This window comes from Hemiscyllium ocellatum, chromosome 19, assembly GCF_020745735.1.
Source record: "Hemiscyllium ocellatum isolate sHemOce1 chromosome 19, sHemOce1.pat.X.cur, whole genome shotgun sequence".
NCBI lineage: Eukaryota > Metazoa > Chordata > Chondrichthyes > Orectolobiformes > Hemiscylliidae > Hemiscyllium > Hemiscyllium ocellatum.
Window position 1 is genome coordinate 59,971,495 of NC_083419.1, and position 27,083 is coordinate 59,998,577.

At 43.9% G+C, this 27,083-nt stretch overlaps 1 protein-coding gene across 2 annotated transcripts in view; it reads right to left on the reverse strand.

Annotated features, from left to right (window-relative positions):
* The window catches only part of pdzrn4 (PDZ domain containing ring finger 4), a 472,471-nt gene extending 462,697 nt beyond the window's left edge, over positions 1 to 9,774 (reverse strand). For both annotated transcript variants that reach the window (XM_060839983.1, XM_060839982.1), the window contains exons 1-2: positions 8,887 to 9,774; positions 2,904 to 2,993 (exon numbers count right to left, since the gene is read on the reverse strand). In XM_060839983.1, coding sequence (XP_060695966.1) covers positions 2,904 to 2,993; positions 8,887 to 9,618 — 822 coding nt within the window. In that variant the 5' untranslated portion in view covers positions 9,619 to 9,774. The remainder of the gene's footprint in view (positions 1 to 2,903; positions 2,994 to 8,886) is intronic.
* Positions 9,775 to 27,083: the final 17,309 nt, after the last annotated feature.

The window sequence follows — 27,083 nt, forward strand, 5'->3', positions numbered from 1 at the left end:
TCTTTCTCATGATCTTGGCACATGGTAGAAGAGACCAAATGCCTGAAAGATGAAAATTGGAAGTTCAGAAATGAATTATTTTAGATTGGAAACTCATATCTGAGCAGTACTTGTGAAAAATGACAGGAAGCAGGTATGAACTGTTGAGAGGAATGATTACAGTCCACTGCTCCCAGAGTTGCAACCATATGGTCAATGGAAGAATGAAGTGGATATTTGGACAGGAGTTACAAAAAAAGTAACAGGTTGTGCCTTGCTCTTTCCCACAAGCAGTGGGATCAGAAGGAAAGTAGTTTGTGAGCTCAATTCCTGTCAGTTGGACAGTGAGGAAGGATTATGCCAGTTGTGCAGAGCTTTTGTGTAAAATTTACAAAAAGGATGTCCAAGACGCACCTAAGAGGCACGGAAAGACTCCCACCTTAATTGTTATTTTTCAGGAAGTGTACAAATATATCCAGTTCAGCAAAGTGGGAAAAGAAAGGTCCATTGCAATGGCAGAAATTCTAGATAGCAGAAAGAGATGATGTTTTCACAAGATGAGACTGGCTTCCTGAAATGCCCATAATATTCAAGGCTATAATTATGGTTTAAGTAGTACAATTGTAATTGTCTCTATGGTACTGACAAATAGTTGCAATGTAGGGATTCTATAAATGGTCCCAGTGGAAAGAACTGACAAGGGAGGCTGGTCGTGGCATCCTGCTGGAGGAGGTGGACATGATGACTAATGATCCTCTGGATGTGGATGCTGGTGGGATGGGAGATGAGGACAAGGGAGACCCTACTCCTATTGCAGGAGGGAAAAGGGAAGAAGGCTGAAATGCAGGAGATGGGTCGGACACAACTGAGGACCCTGTCAACCACAGTGCTGGCGAATCCTCGGTTGAGGAAGGTGAACATTTTGGAGGCCCCCTGGTCAAAGGTGGCATCATTGGAACAGAGGCGACAGAGATGGAAGAACTGGGAGAATGGAATGGAGTCTTTATTGGAAGCAGTTTGTGAGGACATATGGTCAAGATACTGTGGGAGTTGGGAGTAGTTATCATAAACGTCACCATGAGCTCAACCCAAAGAACAAAGTAGAAGTAATTGCAACCATCTTCAGCCAGAAACATTGAGTGGATCATCCGTCGCCACCTCTTCCTCAAGGAGACCTCAAGCATTAGCATTTTGCATCTTCATCCAATCTGATTCATCGCATGTGATATCAAAAAATGGCTAAACACAGTGCATGCAGTAAAGATGTACATTATGGAAATTTTACTGAAGAGGTCATATTGCGGCTGTACAGGACATTGGTTAGGCCACTGTTGGAATATTGTGTGCAATTCTGGTCTTCTTCCTATCGGAAAGATGTTGTGAAACTTGAAATGGTTCAGAAAAAATTTACAAGAATGTTGCCAGGGTTAGAGGATTTGAGCTATAGGGAGAGGCTGAACAGGCTGGGACTGTTTTCACTGGAGCATCGGAGGCTGAGAGGTAACCTTATAGAGGTTTACAAAATTGAGGGGCATGGATAGGGTAAATAGGCAAAGTCTTTTCCCTGGGGTCAGGGAGTCCAGAACTAGAGGGCATAGGTTTACGGTGAGAGGGGAAAGATATAAAAGAGACCTAAAGGGCAACTTTTTCATGCAGAGGGTGGTACACATATGGAATGAGCTGCCAGAGGAAGTGGTGGAGGCTGGTACAATTGCAACATTTAAGAAGCATTTGGATGGGTATATGAATTGGAAGGGTTTGGAGGGATATGGGCCAGGTGCTGGCAGGTGGGACAACATTGGGTTGGGATATCTGGTCGGCATGGACGGGTTAAACCGAAGAGTCTGTTTCCATGCTGTACATCTCTGACTCTATGTGTTCTCCGGAACGAGCTACACCCTGAGCCAAGATGCCCCACTGAAGCAGATAAACTGGCATCAACCCGACAATGTGGAAAATCACCCAGCTATGTCCCTGTTGATAAAAAAATAGGACAAAGTTTCATTGAGTCAGCTACTGTCCTATCAACCTACATTCAATCAGCAAAATGACAGAAGCGGCTCTCAACAACGCTGTCATGAAGCACAACGCTGCAATAATCAGCTCACTGATATTCGGTTTGGCTTCCACCAGGAATCCTCATTTCCAGATTTCATTACAGCCTTGGTCAAAACATGGGCAAAAGGTTTGAATTCCAGAAGTGAGGAGAGAATGACTGCTCTTAATGCCAATGCAGAATTTGCCTGAGCATGGCATCAAGGAGTCCCAGGAGAACTGTGGTCTTTGAAAACTGGTGGGGACAAATCTCCATGGTTGGAGTTATGCTCAGCACAAACTCCACCACTGTACACTTTCTCTTCATGTCTACTGTAAACAGATAATCTTTGAAAAACTTGAACAGTGGTGCATTTTCCCAACTGCAGTCTACCATCAGCAACGTCCAAACTGAATTATAATAAAATCTAATGGCTAATTGAGACTTTTGACATGTAATGAATATTATAAATATTGACCAATTTTAAATAAAGTGAGTAATATACAGTATTGGATGGAGTACAAAGTACTTCAATAAACAGTACAAATAAATTGTTGAAACCAAAATGTCTGTTACATCAATTCTACACAAGTTGCTAGATATAGCCAGCTGCAAGTGAGGTCAGTGCAAATATGGAGGACTCTATAATAGGTCTGCCATTAGATATTTACAATTTAAGACTCCAGACTCCTAAAGGATCGGCCATCATCTGTTATATCGACTGTACAACATTACAGCAAACATCTGAGACATTCCTTATGATTCATCTGAAATGTACACGGTGCCAGACAGTTTCTCAGAAATCTTCACATTGTGCAGAAATAATAAACGATGGATGAAAAGATCAAAGTTAGAAACAAGGAACACTGAAATCCCTTCAAAAACTTACCGGATTGGGTCTTCCGCCAATAATGTTAAATCCAAGTGTGTCATTTTCTCGATGTAAAACTATAGTTAACGATTTTGTTTCGCCATTTTCCTTTTTGGAAGGAAAACAGGAAATTAGAAGCATTGAAAAAAACACAAACTGTAAATATCTCAGACTGGACTAAAGCATCACAACAGCATAAGGTACAGTTGAGAGTGTTAAAGAGGCTGCCTGTCTCATTTCTCCACATTTGCCAGTAATTGACCAAAATGTTTTGCCCTCATTACCCTACCAGTAAGCCTTGGTTCAGGGAAAGGTGTCTCACCTCTAAGTCAGAATCTTGCAAGTTCAAATCCCACTCTAAAGAATTTAACATAAAATCCAGACTGTCAGTATTGCTTTGCAATGTCAAAATATAGCATTATCAGTAGTGACATTCTTTAGTTGAGACATGAAACAACTATTTTTAAGGATGGAGAAGTTTACACCTGCGAGGTAGTGTATGTCCAACATTACTAAAACTGAACCCATCGTAATTATTTATTTAATTGCTGTCTGCATGAATCATCTGCTGAAGTTCCTAAAGTACAACAGTGACTACACTTGAGAATAACTTAGAGCCAGGCCTCCAGTCTGAAAAAACAACCCTCCACCACCACCCTTTGTCTTCTACCTTCGAGCCAGTTCTGTATCCTATTTATCTCATTTATCTCTCCACCCTTCAGGCTCTCTGCCTGTACTCCTGATGAAGGGCTTTTGCCCGAAACGTCGATTTTCCTGCTCCTCGGATGCTGCCTGAACTGCTGTGCTTTTCCAACACCACTCTAATCTAGACTCTGGTTTCCAGTATCTGCAGTCATTGTTTTTACCCAGTTCTGTATCCAAATGGCTAATTCTCCCTGCATTTCATGAGATCTAACCTTACAAACCAGTCTCCCATGGGGAATCTTGTTGAACACCTTACTGAAGTCTATATCGATCATGTCCACAGCTCTGTCCTTATCAATCCTCTTTGTTACTTCTTCAAAAAACTCAATCAGGTTTGTGAGACATGATTTCCCATGCACAAAGCCATGTTGACTATCCCTAATCAGTCCTTGCCTTTCCAAACACATGTACATCCTGTATCTCAGGATGCCCTCCAACAACTTGCCCACCACCGATGTCGGGCTCATAGGTCTATAGTTCCCTGGCTTGTCCTTACCACCCTTCTTAAGCAGTGGCACCACGTTTTCCAACCTCCAGTCTTCTGGCACCTCACCTGTGACTATCGATGATATAAAAATCTCAGCAAGGGGCCCAGCAACCACTTCCCTAGCTTCCCAGAGTTCTGGGGTACACTTGATCAGGTCCTGGGGATTTAATTGGCTGTAAAGTCCTTTGCCATGTCCTGAAGTCACAGAAGGTGCTACATAAATGCAGTTTGTTTCTTGTAGACAGAAGAGTTTCCTAGCATTCGAAAATTAGCATTTACCACCTATACCCATGAATAGCAGCTTAATTTAAAATAGTTACTGCAACGATTTTAGTGGCAACACACCACAAAGGTCAATGCGTCTTACAGCTCTTTGTAACCAGAGTCAGCAGCCTAAAGTAATGTTGGCCTCCCAAAAAACATGCCTTGCTTCTGTCTCAACTCTGTGGTACACTGAACACTGAATGGTCTGTTCAGCATAGGTACATCAGGCAAAATTGGAAAACTTGGAACCACAACACTTAACCCAGAACCAGCACCCACAGCCTTTGGGGAAGAGCGATTTCTGATTTCCAACACCCTCTTTTCCTTTGGATTTCGGGACACAGTATTGTGGCACAGGGAAGATGTGGACAAGTGGAAATGGATCTGGAGCATTAACCAAACCCACCTGGCCCTGTCTGATTGCTTCAAGGAAAGTGTTAAAACCAAATGAACTCAGTGTTTGGGTACAAGTTTCATTATCACATTTTACTCAACTTCATGCCAAAGGCAGGTATGAATTCAATGGAAAGTACAGCTCAATGTTGTGATAAGAGTTCAACGCCTGTTAAACCCTGCCATTGTACTTCCAGTGCAACTCATTCAAAAATATCGTTTAGCTAATAATCTGAACACAGCGTCAGTAGTTAAGAGAACACCGTCTGAAAGAAAGAACACAGTTCTTGCTGCTTTCCCACCCAACCCTGATCAGGGGAGCATTGTCAACTTGACAAGTGGTTCCAATGGGGAAGATATTGTAGTCAAATCCTGCAGAAGTTCACAAATTTCCCACAACACTAGGTTATAGTCCAACAAGGTTATTTGGAAGCACTAATATTCGGAGTGCTGCTCCTTTATCAGGTGGTTGTCGAGTATAAGATCATAAAACCACTAAAATTATAGGCTATAAATTCAGTGTCCTTTTATTTTATACTCTAGAACTATCTGATGAAGTAGCAGTGCTCTGAAAGCTAGTATTTTCTAATACAGAGGAACCTCTATTATCAGAATTTCGGATTATCCGGCAAAATCACCAAGATGCTCAACTAAACTATATTATCCGGCATTCGATTATGCGGAATTCGATTAACCGAACGAAATACTTCCCACCCGGGTCCTCTGGATAATTCAGGTTCCGCTGTAAACCTGTTGAACAATAACCTGGTGTTGTGTGATTTTTAACTTAGTCCACCCCAGTCCAACACTGGCAACCCCACATCACAAATTTCCCTGCTGCTTCGCTATCCTTATACCTATTTTAACTTTGCTCGAACTGAGCTGATGACCACCTTCAAGATTTTTCCTTATTGTCAGTCGCTGTTAATTGTCATCCAACAGCCTGTGAGCAGAATTGACATTTTCGAAGACTGAAGAAGTTAGCAGCTCAAAGACAGAACGATGATGGGACAGTTACAGCAAGACTCCTTATAACAAACGCACAAGGAATCCAAACTCTACGCCTCAGCACACATTCGTTTTCATCTGCCCTTCTGTGAAACACTATACTTTTTTATGCGATTTTGAGCCTGAAGGGTAAGTGAATCAGAAAACATCCCAACCAAATTTGTACTTTTATAAAATACACAACTGTAAATACAACTCAAACAAACGATAGTTCAAACACTGCAAACTGCAGCCCAGGGCAGAACTCTCAGCACTAAATGAAAGGTTTGGCAACAACACAATAGATAGTTGAAGGGTGGCCTTGTAATCCCCGATTCTAAATCTTAAATCACTGCAGGGTTCCCGCAAGCAGCTGTATTTAGAAGTGGAGTTAAACACGAGGGCACCCCGTTCCTTCACACACCACAAATAAGGTCTGCCTGAGTGAAGAGGAATTTCAAAGATCAGGTGATGGGATTACAGGATATTTTCAACTTGTCAACCAACTGGGCTTTGCATCTTCTTTGAAAATTCTCATTGTATTCCAATCAGCTCTAATCGGAATTAATAGAAATGTTACACACAGAGTCGGAGACAGATATTTCTTACACTTTCCCATCATTCATTCCCATTATTTTGATTCCCCCCATTGTATTCCCAGTGGAATCTGACAAGCATTGCTTTAACCAACACATCGGTGACTGAATGACTGACCAGGTTATTGACTGCAAATATTAGCTGGAGACAGTAGTGAAACTAATATGCAAAAGGTAGTTACTCTGTAAACATTTGCAAAAACACAAAAGACAGTAGCTGCTAACTCAACTCCTCCTCAATCATGGAACAATTTTCTCCTCATTACCTTCTCTCTCCTCACTCCCCAGTCATCTTATCTCCTTGTTCCCATCCTCGTTCCTATATTCACCACTTCCGCTACCCGCCACATTACTTGGCACATCCCACATCCCTTTCCATTCATCATCTTTCCCCCCCTCAACCCCATCAACTGCCCCTCCACTCAGCAGTCTATGCCCTATCAATTCTCCTCCCTGTAACATCTCTCCCCTTTACTCCACATGTTGCTTCAACCCTCCACTAACCTTCCCCCACCACCACCCCCCACCCCCCCATTTCCAGCTCACTCCCCATGTCCTTCTAACCCTACCTTTCACCACTTCCCCTCTCTGAATCCTCATTTCCCCCATGCTACCCACTCCAACCGCAACCTCTCCTGACTAAACACCTCTGCTCCCTCCAAAACTTCCTTCATGTCTACCTTTCACTCCAAGTTGTTCCTTTCAAATTCCACATCACCCTCCCTTCTCACCTCCTCTCCAAATCCTCCTCTCCCTTACATGTCTATACTCACCAACATAAACTATCTCATTCCACCCACACCCTTTCTTACCTCTCCTCTCCCCAGTCCTACCTCCCTTCTAAATGCCCGATTTCCCCACTCCCATTCCTCTCCACTCTTTGCCCAACCCCATTTCTTTCCTCAATTTCTCCCCTTTCCGACTCCGATTTCTCCCCATTTCCCCCTCCATGCTTACTCTTCCCATTTCCCCCTATTCCTTCCAATTTCCCCTTCCTCTCCATACACTCATTGCCCCTAGCCCCTGCTCTCTCCAACTGTGCCCTCCCCTCCCATGTCCCCTCATTCTCCCATTATCTTCCTTCCAAACCTTATCCTTCTGCCAAGCTCGGCCTGCTGTCTATTCCCGCTCCTCTCCGGCTCCCTTTTCACCTTCCCATTGCTTTTCTCTCACCCCCTCCCATTACCCCCACCAATACTCTCCAACTTACTCCCCAATGCCCCCACATTGGCTCCTCAGTTATCCCTCCCATTGGCCTGTCCGCCTCCATGCACCATCAAGTGCTCACCATGTTCCTGCTTCAGTTAGTGCCACATGTCCCCTCCTCAAATACTATTCCATGTCCATCATTCTCCACAATGTTCCTCCTCAGTTTCTGCCCCATGTCCCTTCAGTTGCCTCCTCCTCAGTTACTGCTCCATACCCGCTCAGTTGCCCCCAGTTACTGCTCCGTACCCTCTCAGTTGCCCCCCAGTTACTGCACTGAACCCTCTCAGTTGCCCCCAGTTACTGCCCTGTACCCTCTCAGTTGCCCCGTAGTTACTGCTCCGTACCCTCAGTTGCCCCCAGTTACTGCTCCGTACCCTCTCAGTTGCCCCCAGTTACTGCCCTGTACCCTCTCAGTTGCCCCGTAGTTACTGCTCCGTACCCTCTCAGTTGCCCCAGTTACTGCACCGTACCCTCTCAGTTGCCCCAGTTACTGCACCGTACCCTCTCAGTTGCCCCCCAGTTACTGCACCGTACCCTCTCAGTTGCCCCCAGTTACTGCACCGTACCCTCTCAGTTGCCCCCCAGTTACTGCTCCGTACCCTCAGTTGCCCCCAGTTACTGCTCCGTACCCTCTCAGTTGCCCCCCAGTTACTGCCCTGTACCCTCTCAGTTGCCCCCAGTTACTGCTCTGTACCCTCTCAGTTGCCTCCAGTTGTCCCCTCAGATTCTCCCATAATCTCTCAATTGCCCCTCCTCAGTTCCTCCACATCCCCTTCATTTGGCCCTCCTCAGTTGCCCCAGCCCAGTTGCCCTCTATCCCCCTCAGTTGCCCCCTACCCTTGTCCAGTTGCCCCAGCTCAGTTGCCCTCTATCCCCCTCAGTTGCCCCAGCACTTGCCCAGTTGCCCCCTGCCCTTGCCCAGTTGCCCTCTATCCCCCTCAGTTGCCCCAGCACTTGCCCAGTTGCCCTTTATTCCCTCAGTTGCCCCCTGTCCTTGCCCAGTTGCCCTCTATCCCTCTCAGTTGCCCCAGACCTTGCCCAGTTGTCCTCTGCCCTTGTCCAGTTGCCCTCTATCCCCTCAGTTGCCCCCTGCCCTTGTCCAGTTGCCCTTGCCCAGTTGCCCTCTATCCCCCTCAGTTGCTCCCTGCCCTTGCCCGGTTGCCCCTGCCCTTGCCCAGTTGCACTCTATCCCCCTCAGTTGTCCTTGCCCAGTTGCCCTTTATCCCCTCAGTTGCCCCCTGCCCTTGCCTAGTTGCCCTCTATCCCCCTCAGTTGCCCCCTGCCCTTGCCCAGTTGCCCTCTATCCCCCTCAGTTGCCCCCTGCTCTTGCCCAGTTGCCCTGACTGGCTGGAGGTCTCACCCTGCAGCAGGCGGCGATGTTCCTGCTGATGCTGCTGATGTGCACCATGTACTGGTTGAACTTCTTCTGGTAGCGGAGGGCCGTGAGCTGCACCTCGCTCTGCAGCGCCGAGACCTGGGCGAGCAGCGCCTGCTCCCGGTGGCCGGCGCGGACCGCCTGCTTCTTGAGCTCCCGGGCCAGGCCGGCCGCCCTCCGCTGCAGTGAGCCCACCCGGGAGCGGAGAGCCGCCACGCAGCAGTGAGTGAGGCCGGCGGCGGCGGCGGCTGGACTCAGTTCCCGGTGCAGCAGCACCAGCCCGCAGCCCTGCTCGCAGATGCCCACCGGGCGGCACTCGCAGCTCTCCCGCATGTGGTGGTCCATGTCCTTCAGGTTGAGCACCTCCTGGCAGCCTGCGTGCCGGCACCTCGCCGGGCTGTAGTCACACATCTCCACATGCTCGGCCAGCTTCTGCAAGCTCACCACCTTCCCACAGCCCCGGGACCTGTAGTCGCACTTGATGTCCAGCTTGGAGATGAGGTTTCGCAGAGCCAGGACGTGGTTGAGCTCCTTGGTGGACATCCTCCGGCACTGGACAGGGCACACGCCTTTCTGCACCACCCAGGGCAGCACACAACTCGCGCAGAAGACATGACCGCACGGTGTGGTCAAGGGGTCCTCCAACACCTTGTGGCACAAGTTACACTTTAGATCGGGGTCAACCTCCTCGTTGAAACGATCCAGCTCAAACCCCATCTCCGTGTGTGTGTGTGTGTGCCTCTCTCAAATCAAGTCTTAAGGACAGTGAAGTTGTCTCATTGGCAGCCAGTGAGCTCTGGGAAGAAGGGGTGGAAAATAAGTGACTGCTAACTAAGTTGCAGAACTCCAGACTGGAGTCTCCCAGTCCGGCTGGACTGTATGTATGTGTGTGTGTGTTTGTGCGCGCTGCCAGTATCAGTAAGAACAGCTGTAATCCACAAGCCCTCCCGCCGTATTCCACCTAAAACTGCCCTCCCCTGAAATCAGGTCCGGCTTAGGAATCTGAAAAAGAGAGAGAGAGAAAGATCGATTACTCAAATGTTTCGTTGTGTACAACAATCACACTTACAGCAGCCATTAACAGCTTTACAAAAGGACGACACCCTCACAGTCATCACCCCATCCCAAACTTCACACCCCCCCTCCACTCCCTTCCACTTCCAGTATCACCCTTTCCCCAGCCTCATGCATTTCTGACCTCTCCCCTCCCCCCCGCAAATTCCTAACATTGTAAAATGTTTGCCTCTCTCTCTGTCCTCTTTCCTTCCCTGTTCTGTATTTTTGACATTTTATTCAAAATACCCAGCACCCAATTGGGCATCAGATGACCAAAGGAAGATCACAACCGAGCTGATCCCTGCCCTAATCATACAAGATTTAATGCCACTCAATGCCGGATTAGTCAGTCTAAACCATGTCAGTGTCCGGATGCTCGAGAAAGGCTCTAGATTCCCATCTAATTCTCCTGTTGGAAGTGTCTTTGTGAACTGGTTAGGTGTAACCACAGATGAGTGATGCCACCAGCAGTTGAACAGGTGGCCAACCTCACTGGCAGCTCAGACACAGAGAATGGCTTATTTGGAAATGTGTCAATGAAAGATATGGCACTGGCAAAGCACAGCAGGCTGATCTGCATCCGAGGAGCAGGAAAGTCAGCGTTTCCGGCATAAGCCCTTCATCAAGAATGTAGAGAGGGAAAAGGGGCTGAGAGATAGATCGAGGGGTGGGAGTGGGGCTGGTGGGAAAGTAGGTGGGAAGGCAATAGGTGGATGTAGGTGGGTGGGGTGGGTAGGTTAATGAGGAGGGTGGAGTGGATACATGAGAAGGAAGATGGATAGGTTGGCGTGTATGGAGTGAGCTGCCAGAGGAAGTGGTGGAGGTTGGTACAATTACAACATCTAAAAGGCATCTGTTTGGGTACATGAATAGGAAGGGTTGAGAGGGATGTGGGCCAAATGCTGGCAAATGGGACTAGATTAGGTGAGCATATCTGGTCGGTATGGACGAGTTGGACCGAAGGGTCTGCCTCCGTGCTGTATATCTCTATGACTCTCTCTCGATGACAGGTGAACGTACAATGCTGCAGAATTACACTCCAACAAGGAGAAAGCCAAGCACTCCTGCAGTCAAAGGGAATCACCCTGGGGGAGGTGGGGACCAGTACTGGATATTAACAAATTAAAAAAAGTTAAATCAGAAATAGCTGTAACCCACTACAATGGAGCTTCAGTAGTGAGTTCAAGAGAAAGTTCAATATAAAATCAACAAAACGCAAAGTTTTGTTCGGTGACTCGCCAATGAGCTCCTTCCAGCCAGTTCCTTACACCTTAAGTCTTTCCTAATTCTTGAGCTAGTTTTTGTCAGACACTTGTTAGACATCAGCTGGAGTATTGTCCATAGTAAGCGCCACAAGCACGTGACTGCATTGGAGTGAGTGCAGGAGCAATCTACAAGGTGGCTGAGAGAACTGATAGAGGTTTTCAAACTAATGTGTGGACTGGGTACGGTAGGTCAGGAGAAAGTCTTCCCACTCATACGAGGAACAAGATCGAGAAGGCATAGATTTAAAACGATCTGCACAAGAAGCGAGGAGAGTGGGAGGAGAGCCCTTCTCACTCAGCGAGCTGTTAGCATATGGAATGCAGTGTCAGAAAGTGTGGTGGAGGCAGGTTCATTAGAGGACATTGGATGATCATTCAGATCAAAAATACTGTGCAAGGTTATGGGCAAAGGCAGGAGACTGGTTCAAGGGAAATCATTCCCCTTTTAAGAGCAATGCAGGTCCAATGGGATGAGTGGCTTCTTTTCACAGTAGCAAATCTGTGATTCTGTCAGGTATAGTCAGTGTAACAAGCTGTGGCATGGGAAGGAATCGGAATCCCATAAATGCACATCCGATTCTGTTTGGAAACTCCAGGCCCCTTTCTGCTGGAAAAACATGAACATTGAATTTCAGAATGATCAACATTCTCGGAGTTCCCATTGACCAGAAACTGAACTGGACTGGATTAGGCACATTAATATATTGTGGCAAAAAGAACAAAAAGCAAAAACATGGGAATTCCATCATGAATAATTCACTTCTGGACTCCCCAGAGCCCATCTACCATCTGTAATGTACAGATCAGGAGTTTGATGAAACACTTCCCAATTGCCTGGGTGGATGTGGCTGCAGCAACTCTCAGGAAGCTTGACATCATCCAGCACTTGCTTGATTAGCACTCTATCCCACAGCTTTAATATTCACTGACAAAAACAAATGCTGGAAATCACAGCAGGTCAGGCAGCATCCATGAAAAGACAGCAAGCTAAAATGTTTTGAGTCTAGATGACTCTTCATCAGACTCTGATGAAGAATCATCTAGATTTTAAACATTTTAGCTTGCTGTCCATCTACGGATGCTGCCTGACCCACTGTGATCTCCAGAATTCGTTGTTTCAGTAGAGATTCCAGTATCTGTATTAATTCACTCCTACCTTTAATATTTACTCCATCCACCACTAAACACACAGTAGTGGCTGGATGTAACATCTACATGATGCACTGCAGTAACATATCACAACTCCCTTGAAAGCACCTTTTAAAATCACAATATCCATCACGGACAAAGTCGACGGCAGCAGAGACTTGGGAACACCACCATCATTATAAATTCCCTTCCAAGCCATTTACATTCCTGACAGGGAATTATACCATCATTCCTTAATCAATGTCCTGGAACTTCCTCCCAAAGAGCATTGGAAAGGTAAAGTTTACACCACAAAGTTAACAGCAGTGCAAGAATGTGTCTCAGGAATGGGGTGGTGGGATGGCAGGATGGCAGGATGGCTCAATGTTGGGGGGGTGTGGGGGGAAGGGGGCACTTGCTGGGTGCGACATGGTGGCTCAGTGGTTAGCACTGCTGCCTCACAGCGCCAGGGACTCAGGTTCGATTTCAGCCTCGGATAACTGTCTGTGTGGAGTTTGCACATTCTCACTGTGTCTGCGTGGGCTTCTTCCGGGTACTGTGGTTTCCTCCCACAGTCCAAAGATGTGCAGGTCAGCTGAATTGGCCAGAGCTAAATTGCTCATCGTGTTAGGTGCATTAGTCAGAGGGAAATGGGTTTGGGTGGGTTACACTTCAGAGGGTCGGTGTGGATTTGTTGGGCCGAAGGGCCTGTTTCCACACGGTAGGGTATCTAATCTAATCTAATCACTTTAAGAACAACAGAGTTTGGGCAATAAATGTTGATCTACCTGCCATCATGGAAATTAAAAACTAAAGCACCACACAAAATCCTAGAGTGACGAATTATCGATCATGAAATGATCTGAGTGACTGGAAACAGGGAGTAATGGTCAATGGATGTTTTTCCCGTTGAAGGAAGGTTTGTTATGGAGTTGCCCAAAGGTCAGTATTGGGACCCTTTCTGGTTTTGAGATAAAACAGATGACCCGGATCTGAGTTTAGAGAACACAGTTTCACATTTTGCGGATAATACAATAATTGAAAGCATTGAAACTTCGAGGATGATAATGCAGAACTTCAAAATGACAGACAGGCTAGCGCAATGGGCAACAGATGAAACAGAATAGAAAGAAGCATGAATCCATTTTGGTCAGAAGAGCATGGGAAAACGGTATAAAATAAAAGGTTCAGCTCTAAAGAGAATGCAAAATCGGAGGTTCCTGGGTATGTTTTTGCATAATTAAGCTGAGTTAGCAGTTTCTGTAAAGGTTTCAGGAAGAGACATCAACAAAAGAAAATAGCTTTGCATAAATGTAGAAATTTGCCAAAAAGAAGCTGAACAAGGAGCTTTAATGGACAAATAGAGGATAACCCGTTACTAAAGGGTAAGGGTCAGTAGGGTTTTTGTTGGAGTAAAAGGTTTGAATCTCTTGTTTGTAGTAAGGCCATTTCAAATAGCTCTTGTACAGTTTCTGCATAACGCACCATTAAATTCTTTTCTTGTTTGTACATTGGCAGTCTATTCTGAATATTCTGAGTGACTGACCACCTTATTAAACAAAAAGCAAAAATAAAACACAAGGTTTATCAAATTAGGCCTCACTCTAGGGTCTGACTTGTCCAGTGTTACCTATCAGTTGGTAAAAGGCAAACGAATTGTTATCTGAAAAGGAACAATCAGCAGTGTTATATGGTGAGGGTGTGGGAATGACATGAGAATTGCTCATTTGCAGAGTTGGTACAAACATGATGGGCAGAAAGGCCTCCTTCTATTCTGCAACAATTCCACACACACGATCATGAGCTTTACAAATGGGAGCAAAGAGTGCGAAGCAAGGAAGTGATGATAAATCTGCATTAATATTGAAACAAACCAGAATGTTGGAGAAACTCAGCAGGTCATGGAGCATCTAGAGCGAAACAGAGTTTAAGTTTTGAATCCAAATATGACTCTTCTCCAGATATAAAGTATCATTTGGCCTCAACTGGAGTATTGTGCACTGTTTTGGACATCACAGAGTGGTAGGGAGGGTATAATGGTTTTCGACAGGGAGTGGAAAAGATTTCAAAACTGGTTCCAGGTTGAGGAACTTCAGTTAACTGGATAGATTCGAGAAGGTGAGGCTGATAGTCAAGAAGAGAAGATGGAGCAGAGATATGATAGAAACAGAAGAGGTCTAGAAAGGGAGACTTTAAAAATGTCTATTTCCCAAATTACTTCAAGTGGTTTAAGATTTGTAATGTGTGTATGTTTGGTGAGGCAGCAATAACAAAAACTAGACTTAGCTTGGCGTCTTTTAAGAACTCGTCTGTGCAAAAAACAAAGCAGATCTTCACACACATCTGTAAGGCAGTGATTGATGCCATTAAATACTGTTTTCTTTTTCTTTAACTTTTCTAATGCCAACGAAGCAGTCCTCGCTGGTATAACAACTGAGCTGTGATGAGCTATGATAGTTAGGAGAGTGCTTGATAATGAAACTCGATGGATATACAGGACCACATTGACTTGAAGGCAGTCAGAGTCTAACATCAGCTGTAAAAACACTGCATGAAAATAATCTGGACTTTCCAAACACAGGGCACATATGGAGATATAGATATTAAAATTATGAGGAGATAAAATATTTTGTATATGCTGTAACTGAGTTACTCAGGGTAAAGTGCTGCTTCTACAGTTCACCATGGTCACAGCTGTAATTCTAACTGAAGCACCTTTTTAAACACAAAACTCTGGAATGTCAATAGACTTGAGTAAACGAGTTTGCAGCCCCCAAAAATCATTCTGCATTACAGTCTATTATAAAGAGCCACAGAATGTGAAAAATCTGCGTAAGCACTTCATGTGTATATTTTAAACATCTCAAAGAAATCATTTATCAAAACACGCTCACTTTGACATTGACACAGTGTACAATAAAGAGACAGGCAGCAGAATCTGGGACAAAGCAATGGTTCCACTCTGATGTGAAGTGATATCTGTGCACTGGGGCGGAAGAGGAAACTTTGTGGCTGAAGTTCTGATCTACTTACAAGCCCACCCTGGGATTTGTGTCTATAGTAATTAGGGGATTATGGAAAAACTCTATTGCATTGTTAACACAATAACCTATAATGCACAGCTAATTATTGTCAAGGGACTGAAAATCTCCTAGTCCTGTCCTTTTGGAAACAAAATGGGACAGTTACGTCCATACTTAGCTTTAACTGCTGCAGCCCCATTTATTTATTTTTGAAATTTGGCACTCACTGCCTGCGATATTCCTTCCACTTCCCTGGATTTGTGCCTGTGCAAGTCTGGCAGACGGATCTTTGGAAAGGTTTTAATGATTAAATAAATGAGTTATCAGCAGAAAAAGTTCCAATGAAAATCTAATGCAGACATTTTAACTTAGGATTCGGTCGTACAGGACATTTTGCTGTATCTCAGACAATTTGTATACATTATTCAAAATATGAATTTTCAAAACTGTCACGATGCCAGAAATTGTTAATGAGAACAACAGTCACTTGAATAATTTCTGGACTTAAAATCATTATTGACAAACTTGTTTGTATATACTGAATCAAATGGACCAAGTAGAATGAGTATGTGCTCTTACTTTATGTGCTCTTACATGTGCTACAGTAACCTCAGTGTAATTTGATGAAGGAAGCTAGTGCAAGCAGAAGGCCATCCAGGCTCTCCTCTCATTGTTGTTAAGTAATGCCTGCTGGGAAGTGTTGGTACAGTAATGCGGAGATGGAACTTGCCCTAATAGCCTCCACATTCATATGGCCTACCAAGACTCCCAGAGGCTTACACTAAAATTCTCATGTGGTGCAGGACAACTGACAGCACCCATCTATCCCATCACTTTCAAGAGAGATGGTGAGGGGAGAAATTTATGCAAGTCATAAACTGATTATGTGTGTCAACCTTAGTTGAATTGGAAGTGACTCTCTTGCGCCAGACATCCTAAGGGAAGCATTCAGTGCTGTTTCAGAGGTATGTTGCTGCAGAGGTACATTACACATTCAAAACTGAAGCTCAGCTGATCTATTTTCTTGCCATTTGAGGGATATATATGGCTCTCACTACATGACAACAGAGATCAAGTTTCAAATGGTGTGAGATTGCGGAGCTCTGGGATTCAGATAGATCTGGGTGACCACGTGCATGAATTACAAAAGAATACTGTGCAGGCACAGCAAGTAATTAGGAAAGCTAATAAGTCAATCATCACAGGGGACCTGAACACTAAGTGGTGTTAGGTATCGGAGAGAAAATGGTAGTACTTGCGCAGGTGGACTGGAGAAAATAATGGACCCTCTTCCTGCAGCACTGGGCATCCCAGGTGGCTGAGACTGCACTGACCTGGGAAGCAAGTTCAAACAAGGCTGGTTTCATGGCTCTTCCACTGCTCTTTGGAAAGAGGATGTCTCTCCTCTGCACTGTACAATCCACCAGGAACTCCACATCTCTGCCTGCAAAGTGGAATGCCAAATTTCCCCCATCTGCAATGTCCAACGCAAATGTCTGGAGCCGTGCAGGGCAACAATGGACTGACAGTGCTCATCAAAGGTGGCACCAGTGCCAGGGATGCCAAGTAGTCCCAGGATGTCTCAGCACTGGTCAGTTTTTCTGGTTACAGTGATCGTTAGGATGGGATTGACGTTGAACAGGAGGAATGTCATTGGGCAGTGTAGGCAGTTTATAAGACAGTGAGAAACTTCACTCAGCTCAAGGTGCAAAACTCCAAAAACTCTCACCAAGGTGGCACTCAGCCAGACAAACCGAAGATTCAGCCCGATATTCCTTGAGTATTACTATTATTAAATATAGTTTGTCTGTTATATTATTGAAAAGCACTGTTTGTGTCAAAGTATAGTACTTCCCTTCTCTTACACTTTGTAGTTTTGGATTAATTTAATTCCACAGTTGATAAAGAATGGGAAAACAAACTCTGCCATAAATTCAAGGCTGTTGAGTTTTTCATAGAAATACTCAAATTTACAGTGAAATAGACCATCTAAGCTTTGTGGTGTGTATACTTCACATAAACCTCTCATCCTTCTTTATCTAATCCAATTAGTCCCATTTCTTGCCTTGTGTTTATCTAGTTTCTCCTTAAATTCATCTCTGATATTTGTCTTTTCACACACACAGACCCAGTGGCTCTCATACATTAATGCTGAATCTTTGATTCTTTTAAGAGAAGATTATGACAGTAAAATGATATTGCTGGCTTAAAAAGTGCACTTATATGGAACATTTTGTGAACTCTAAATAGCTGACACTCATTTAAGTACTTGTCAAGTGTAGTGGCTACGATAACCTTGGAAATTCAGCAGCAATTTTACCAACAAGATCCCAATAAACAGTAATATGATATTGGCTAGACAACCTGTTTATGCAGAGTTAGTTGCTCGAGGGATACCCATTGGCCATGACACAGAGAAAACTGCCAACGGTCCAAAATGAAATAATGTCTCAAGTTCTTGATAGGCAGTCAGAGCCCATGCCTAAGCATCTCATCTGAAAGAAATCACCACCAAGAGTGACCCAAATCTCTCAGTAATGCACTGAAATATCAGTGATGGTTCTACATTGACTTGTACAACCCTATTTCTCAGAGGTTGAAATCTTGCCATTGAGTCGCAGTTGACAAGAGGATATTTGCGCTAATCATTTTGAATGATTTACTTTGCAGTATGATTTTGATTAAAGGCATAATTGGTATATACCTTTCAGATGGTTTGCATTGATGATACTTATTTTGTTCTCAGCAATGTTCTCTTTTCCCTTTTTCCAGGGCAATGGTTTCATGCAATGGTTGTTTCTAATAATAATTATTACTTCTATAATGGGAAAAAGAGCAGGTGAGAGCAACTCACGGCCTAGGATACATGGTTATGGCTGGTCACCTGTATTGCAAGACACTCAGACAGCTGCTGTGTGACTGGTAGTATCTTGTTGATGTAGCCTTCTCATACATACTCACTGAATAGTGATCAAGAGGAATACCCTTCCTCACTCAAAAATGACCTGCAGTATATAACAAGTTTAGCAGAGTAAAATAATCCAAGATGCTTCAGTTAAAGATTATCCTGCTTTTAAAATGTTCATACTTATTTTCAAACTCTTGTGAGGACTCACCAATCCCACCCACCCCACCCACCCCCTATAATCTCTCGTGCCCCACAACCATCTGAGATATCAGTATCATCAAAAGCTGGTCTCTTAAACATCCCAGATTTAATCACTTCAACATTCGAGAATGTTCTGCAGCAGAATGGTTTCTCAGCTTTGGAACTGCCTCCCAAAACTTCTCTGCATCTCTGAATCTATCATGATATTTGTTAAGACCACCTCTTTGAACAGACCGTTGCGCATCACCCTGACAACCCCCATTCTGTGGCTTGGCTTCTAATTTTGCTTCAGAGTGCTCCTGTGAGGCACCTTTACATTAAAGACTCTACAAAATATAAACTACCATCAAATTTATTTAGCATTGGAAGAGTAAAATTTGGAATATTTGGAATTGGAATTTTACCTCCCAGATTGATCAATGAAGAACTAATGGTTTGCATTAAAAGATGAGAGCAACGATGGATCAAAACCTGATGAATTTTACCACAGACGCAGCAGCCAAAAAGCTGTAGGTATAAACTAGGGAAGTCTTGATTCATATAGTGAAGTTAAAAAAAACAGAAGAGACCCTGTAACAAAAACAAGCCACTTGGCCCACTTATACTATACCTTCCACAAACAATGGAGTCCATTCCACACAATCCATCTCCCAAGCATTGTAAAGCAAATTCCAAGGTTTATCTTTGGTTAGGAAGAAACCTTTAATCCACAGCCAAGCTATAAACAAAACAAGCTGTTTTAAATACCTCAAATATTACAAAACCACTGATGTTATCACGTTTGATTTAATCATCATCATCATCAGGGAAATCATTCAGATAAAGGAAATGAGTGAGGAGGTGTCACCACAAAAAAGGTGTGTGTCTGTAAATAGACCACTCATGATGCAGGTTGGAGCATGTCAAACCTATTCGAGGTTACTGGTATATTCACTGGCAAAAGAAACTGCGGGACAGTTGAGTTGGAACAATCTTAATCAATACTAGCTACTCACCAGATCAGACATCCAAATCCAAACCTAATTCATTGCCCAGGAGGAAACCCCAGTAAAAAATTTGTCAATGTCAGTTTAATCCTACTTGTTCTGTGTGCCTCAGAACAATGTTCATTCCCAAGTTTTGTTAATTCTTTTCTACTCGATTTCCTGTCTGTTAAGTGAGGAATACAGAGGAACCTCGATTATCTGAGTGACACAGGCAGGAGTATTTTGTTGGGATAGTTGAATGCCGGATAATACAGTTTAGCCAAGCATCAGGACCTTGTGACCTTGTCCGGATAATTCAAAATTCGAATAATCGAATGCTGGATAATTGAGGTTCCTCTGTATGTATCAGACATGGTCACAGAATCTGTAACGTCAAAATTCACTTGCACAGGACATGGATGTACACTGTAAACTCTTTGCTTTTAATCTTTTAAGACAGAACAATTGTTTTAGATCATTGTGCATCCTTGGCTACCACATGGTAGTAGATGCTATTTTCAGTATATAGAGTCATAGAGATGTACAGCATGGAAACAGACCCTTCGGTCCAACCTGTCCATGTCGACCAGATATCCCAACCCAATCTAGTCCACCTGCCAGCACTCAGCCCATATCCCTCCAAACCCTTCCTATTCATATACCCATCTAGATGTCTTTTGAATGTTGTAATGGTACTAGCCTCCACCACTTCCTCTGGCAGCTCATTCCATACACATAACATACACTGTGTGAAAAAGTTGCCCCTTAGGTCTCTTTCATATCGCTCCCTCTCACCCTTACCCTATGCACTCTACTTCTGGACTCCCCCACCCAGGGAAAAAATTTTGTCTATTTATCCTATCATTGCCTCTCATGATTTTATAAACCTCTATAAGGTCATCCCTCAGCCTCCGACACTCCTGGGAAAACGGCCCCAGCCTGTTCAGCCTCTCCCTACAGCTCAAATCCTCCAAACCCGGCAACATCCTCATAATTTTTTTCTGAACCCCGTCAAGTTTCACAACATCATTCCAATAGGAAGGAGACCAGACTTGCGCGCAATATTCCAACAGTGGCCTCACCAATGTCCTGTACAACCGCAACATGACCTCCCAACTCCTGGACTCAATACTCTGACCAATAAAGGAAAACCTACCAAATGCCTTCTTCACTATCCTATCTACCTGTGACTCCACTTTCAAGGAGCTATGAACCTGCACTACAAGGTCTCTTTGTTCAGCAACACTCCCTAGGAACTTACCATTAAGTGTATAATTCTTGCTAAGGTTTCCTTTCCCAAAATGCAGCATCTCGCATTTATCTGAATTAAACTCCATCTGCCACTTCTCAGCCCATTGGCCCATTGATCAAGATCCAGTTGTAATCTGAGGTAACCTTCTTCGCTATCCACTACACCTCCAATTTTGGTGTCATGTTTGAGATATATTCACCTGCATTAAGTGTGAGATTAGATAGGTGCATTTGCTACTGGAGTTAATAAATTAGAATATATCAGTGTAGCTGGATCAATGCATGTGATCTGACAACGAGTATACTTGGAAAAGATTGGGTTAAAAGTGGTTGCTCACATAACCTGGCTCTTGGTGCCATTAAACAGGCCAGCTTCCCCTCCCCATTGACCAAGAGCAAATTTGTGACAACACCATGCCTCTGGTGACCCATGGAGTGTTAAGAGAGCAGGATTCCAGTATTGTTCTGTGCTTCTGCTCAGCAACACAACAAGACCTGTCGTCTCAATTGTAGAGTGATTTTACCTCACAAACCAAGTTAAAACACAACATCTATTTGTCTTAAAGTTTGTTTTTCTGTGCCTGGGGTGAAGTGCTTGATCTCTACTTGGCCCGGCACTTTGGAATTCTCTCCCTTCTTGCCTGTGTTTTGTTATATTCCTCCCCACGTTAAACAGCCTCCTCAAAACTTGACTGTTTTTTGAACAAGCCTCAAATCACTGCCACAGTGTTAGGGTCTCGACACTGGATACTTACTCAGGCTCAGCATTACCCAGCACAGATTTACTTCAGTGAAATTCTGAAACATATCCCCTTCATCCCGATTTCTAGGTAAACTATTGTTTGGCACAAGCTTTGTGACTGGGAATCCTTATTCTGTACACTGGGTAGGGAATATCACCTCATAAAATCACAGACTCTCCATAGTAGAGAAGCAGGCCATTAAGCCCATCTAGTCCACACTGACTCTCCCAATAGCATCTCACCCAACCCTGCATTTCCCATGGCTAAGCTAACTAACCAGAAGAACTATGGGCAATTTACCACAGCCAATTCACCTGACCTGCACATATTCGGACTGTGGAAGGAAACCTGAACACCCCGAGGAAACCCACGCAGACACAAGGAGAATGTGCGAACTCCACACAGACAGTCACCTGAGGCTGGAATCGAGCCTGGGTCCCTGGCTCTGTGAGGCAGCAGTGCTAACTACTAAGCCACTTATGTCACCATATAAATTAACCCCTCTTCATAAAAGGCAAATTGTATAAAGCACTGTATCATATAAGGCAGAACTTTAGATTATCATTAAATTAAATTACAGTTTTTTCAACTGAATAAATACACTTCTTTTGTCAGTAATAGCAATTAATTTCCCAACAATACTTAATTGTAGAAGATAATAGGCACCTTAGGAACTATAAACATAACCTTATCTTCTCCAAGTGAGTTTCTGAGCTTAGTTGCTTCAAACCTAAATATAGATAGCTACTTTCCTTGGCTGTGGAAACACAGACGAGTATGTAAGTGTGAGTGAATGAGAGAAGAGAGACAGAGCATGAGTGACAGACAGAGTATGAGATACAGAATGTCAGACAGAGGCATAACAGTAGATAGTTGAGAGGCAACACAAGCAAAATTCAACTTTTCCACAGACACCATCTCTCCTGCCCCTCCACACCCTCAGTCCCCATTTGGTGCATGATCAGCCCCTCTCTGAAGCACCCTGAGAGTTTCCCAAGTTCCAAAACCTTTGCTGCTTTGTCTTTGTGCTTGGTGTTATTAATTGCTCGCAGTCGTAAAGATTGAAATCAGGAGCAGTCTGTGTGCGGTATCGAAATGAAGGCCTGATCTCATCAGTCTGCGGTGCAGTGTTCTTCAGAATGACCCTCAAGCAAGATGTTGGTCTGAAATGTGGCCCTCAATTAAAAAAAACACAAAGTTAGCAGAATTGAGTTAAAATAATACAGACAGCATTCATTGAAAAATACATTCCTGTAATATAAATAATAAACCAACTGTGTTTTATCACTGTCTTCATGACATTCGCTGCAGTGTGTATCTTGGTATGAAATGCTTTGAGCACATAGTTAGGTGAAGATAAACTGCAACAATAGTTTCTAAGCGCAAGATACTTGAGAGACTCAGGTTTCATCCCCTCCGTCTCCCAACTCTTAGGATGAGCAACACAAAGCTGCTTTGAACAAATTGTAAATAAAACTGGCTGAATAAACAATCCTGTGAGTACTCTTCAATATAATTCAATTTGATCTGATTTTCATTTCGAAAGGTTCTCCAGATAAGAAATTAAGACTCTTCGCCTCCCAAGGACAGCACCAGAGCATTAAAATCCTCTTCAAGCCTCTGTGAACAAAGGCACCAACACAGACAGTGCAGACAGCATGGAGGTGACTTCAGAAGCTGGGAGGTGACTCGTCTCCAATGGTCAATCACGTTTATCCAGCAAAATTGTTCAGAAGTCTTTGTATTAACCATGGCACTTTGTTGCATTTCTGAAATGCATCAAAGCTCAAATACTTTGCAGTTAAAAAGTCGATGTACTCTTACCAGACCAAAGGGCTATTCTCTCATGAGAGAGACATAGAGTCATAAAGATGTACAGCATGGAAACAGACCCTTAGGTCCAACCCGTCCATGGCTGCTGGCAGTTTAACCTGAGGGTTTCGCTCTGCATTGCACACCAGCCACTCAGCCAACTGAGCTAACCGACCCCATATTGCAGTGCACTTGCTGTTGTTGCACAAGGAAATACGGTGATCATTTTAGACACAGTGTGATCCCACAAGCAGCAGGATTAATGACAAGATGAATTTCTCAAATTGTAGAGATAGGAATGTTGCCGAGGATAGCAGGATCACATCTCTGTTGTACTTCACATCAGCTTTCAGGGTGGAGAAGATCTCATTGTAAGGATGGCAGCTCCATAATTCAATGCTCCCAAGGTACAGGATGGAATTTGAGTAATCAACCATACAATCAGAACTCAAAGCTGCAATTTGGTTCTATAATTTTAAAACATTGTGTTTAGGAAAACTTAATAAACGAAAGGAGCTTGGAAATGTTCTCATGTGCATTTTGGTTAACCATATAAGTGCAGACATTTTCGTAAAGAATTTGGGAGGGGACTATATCCTGCTTATACATGCACATCAACATAACCGCTAAATGATCAATGCAATCCAAGGCTTTCTCTGTTGTTACCCAGTCACTTATTTTAATTGTAATATAAGTGGGTTTTACTCTCTGATATGATATCCAAGTATTAGCCTTTGTGATGTACATACCATTGTGATATGTGACCACATTAAAAATTGAAATCCTGCTTCTGTTGATTGTCATGAATATCAAAATACCGACACTAAAAAAAACTGGATGATTCATCCAACATGTGTAGGACGTATTCATACCAAAACTCTGTTCCCAAAATTCAAAGAGGGCCAATCGGAGAATAGGAGATACAAATTATATTTAATGTAGAAAACTCTGTCAAAGAAGAAGCAATTTCAGTGTTCCAGTGAAGTATTAAAAATGATGATGCCAAGCCAAAAAGGTAAGGAAAAATGTAATTAAAGGAGAGGATTTAATAGAGATTCTTAAAGAGGAAAGGAGAGGGATTTGAGGAGGAACAGTTCAGAGAGGGTATTCCAGAATATGGGAGTCCAAATAGCTGCCAATGGTAGGACAAAGGGAGGTGGAATACACCAGAATCCAGAGCCAAATTAAAAATGAATTTATTAGTTTTGAGATGTTTCAGAGGTGACTGATATGATTCAAGAAAAGATTCAAGGTGTGAGAATTTTAAATTTGAAAATGTGAGTCAGCAAGGACAAGTTCGCAAGTGAGTGACATCTTGGATAGGATATGGGCAGCACAACGTTAGGTCAGCTGAACTTTAATAGAGGTTGAAGTTGTGAATCCCTGTGGAAGACACTGGAGTAATCGAAGCTGACAAAGACGAGAGTGAGAGTTTCATCAGCAGATGGGCCTAACGTTACGAGTGAGCAGTGTTCGCATGATAAGGAGGGAACTTTGAGATGAACAGTACATTGATTTATTCACAGGTTCTGCTGAAGGCTGCACAGGAGAAAATTAAATTGAAGTTGTGACCAGTCTGATTCAGACTGAATCAATCACAGAAGGAGAAGTTTGGTCACTGGCAATAGTGTGGAGTTTGAGATGGGAGGCAATTATGACAGTTTTAATCTTACCAATGATCAGCTGAGGAAAGACTGTATGCTAGACAAGCAGAAATTAATAAGCCAGAGAAGTGGTGGAGATACTATGGTATAGAATAAGACTGAACTTCACAAGGCAGGCTGCCAGGTCTCAAGGGGACCATTTGCAAGCGTTTAGCTTTTGTGAACCAGCTATCAATATGACATCAGAGCAAGGTTATGTGCATGTTCAAGTCTCATTAATCTCTGGGCTCAAACTCCATGAACCTAGCTCACCAAGGGTTTCTGACCTGAGAAAGAGTAAATTTTAATTCTGTCAATCTGTTTCCATCCAAACTTACATCCTCAAAGTGTGAAAGGTTAGTCTGTCTACATTTGGGGTCACAGGGTTATCAGAAAACGCAGACCTTCAGTTTTTGGAATACATTGACATAAGTGGTTATTTCTGACCTCCCCACCTCCATTATATCCCACTCACCCCTCCATTTCCCTATCCATTCTTCACCACCACCACCCCCACCAACACGACTTCCATGTTTTCAAGCTGTACAGCCACTTGTATGATTTATCTGAATAATGCAGCAGGCTCCAGTTTACACCCTGCGTTTGGGGTTATTCACAGAATCGTAAAATCCCTAGGATGGGGAAAGAGGCCATTCAGCCCATTGAGTCTGCACTGACCCTCCAAAGAGCACACACCCAGACTCAGCCCCCTACCCTATCCCCATAACCTGCACACCTTTGGACTGCTGGAGGAAACCGGAGCACCCAGAGTAAACCTTGCAGACACGGGGAGAACGCCTGTATGGAGTTGCACGGTCATCCAAAGCTGGAATCGAACCCAAGTCCATGGCGTGGTGAGGCAACAGTGATAACCACTGAGCCACCGTGCCAGCCACCATTTGATTCACTGCAATCCTTAAAATGTAAAAAGCAAAGACAGCAATTATAATCTGTTAATTATTGGAATAAAGCAAGTCAATTTTTTTTCTGATGTAATGGGTTACTATAGTATGACTCTGTTCTTGAGGAGATAGAGAAGTCTGGGTGATTGCAGGGTTAACTATATTCTGTCTTGTACGTGACTCCCATTTTCTGGATGGCTTAAAGCAAGGGAACTAAATTCTGTCTCCACATGAATACCAACTGAAGCAAAGGAACTTTACTGAACAAAACCAACTGCTTGCAATGTGAAAATGATGCAGAGTTGAAGGCACATTGACCTTCAACAGAGACTAAGGCCCCTTCGTTTTTATGGCAGGGCGGATCTATTGCAACGGTTGGCTGTACAAAGACAGACTTCCAGGATCACAGAGACTGGGGGCAGAAAGATATAACAATGTTCATAACATTGGACAGAATCTTGTTGAGGGGTCAAGTGTCTCAAAATGCCAGCTAAAGAACCAGCGAGACACCCACAGTGCTTTATCCGGGGCCAGCCTGCTGAACCACAGGCCAACCAGTAGGTGGCGAGGTCACCGGCCTCCCCTTGGAATCGAAACTCCCTCCCACAAGCCCTGCTCAGGTATAGCTGCTGGCTAATCAGAGGCAGTGGCTCTTTCCCTCAGCTGCACCACTGAGGTAACTGTAGCTGCTGACAGATTTGCATCCCTCCTGAGCCCCATGATGATGGTAAGTGATAGTCGGGTGTGGGAGTGGGGTGCTCTGAAACAAGGTGAGAAGAATAGCTTCCAATGGACATCCCCAGATTTGATGTCCGGCCCCTTGATTTCCTTGACGTGGGATTTCCTTTGATTGAGGAGCAAACCCTGACCCCATTGTGATAAATTGCTCACAAAATTGCACTTTATTGTGTCAAGTTGGTGAGATGTGTAGATAATGAGTGAAATTGGCTTTGGGCACGCATACAATGGGCACAGCTAGAATATTGGCAGTGATCACTGAGGAAATCCCATAAGATTGCATCCATGTGAATGAATGGCATTTGCCAAGGAAAAGCTCTGAATGATGGTTCCTAATACACCATCAGAGTTAACCTGTAGCTGGGCTAATCCAGTAATGGCAAACTGAGACCCTCTGTGTAAAGGCCCAAATGAGAGTGGGACGGGATAGTGATCATGGGGTTTCCTCCTCACAGCTGGTGATAGTGCAACCACCCCATCCAACAAATGCCCATCCTGCTGCCCATTTTGCCAGCTCTGGCAGAATATTCTACCCATCAGGTTAATT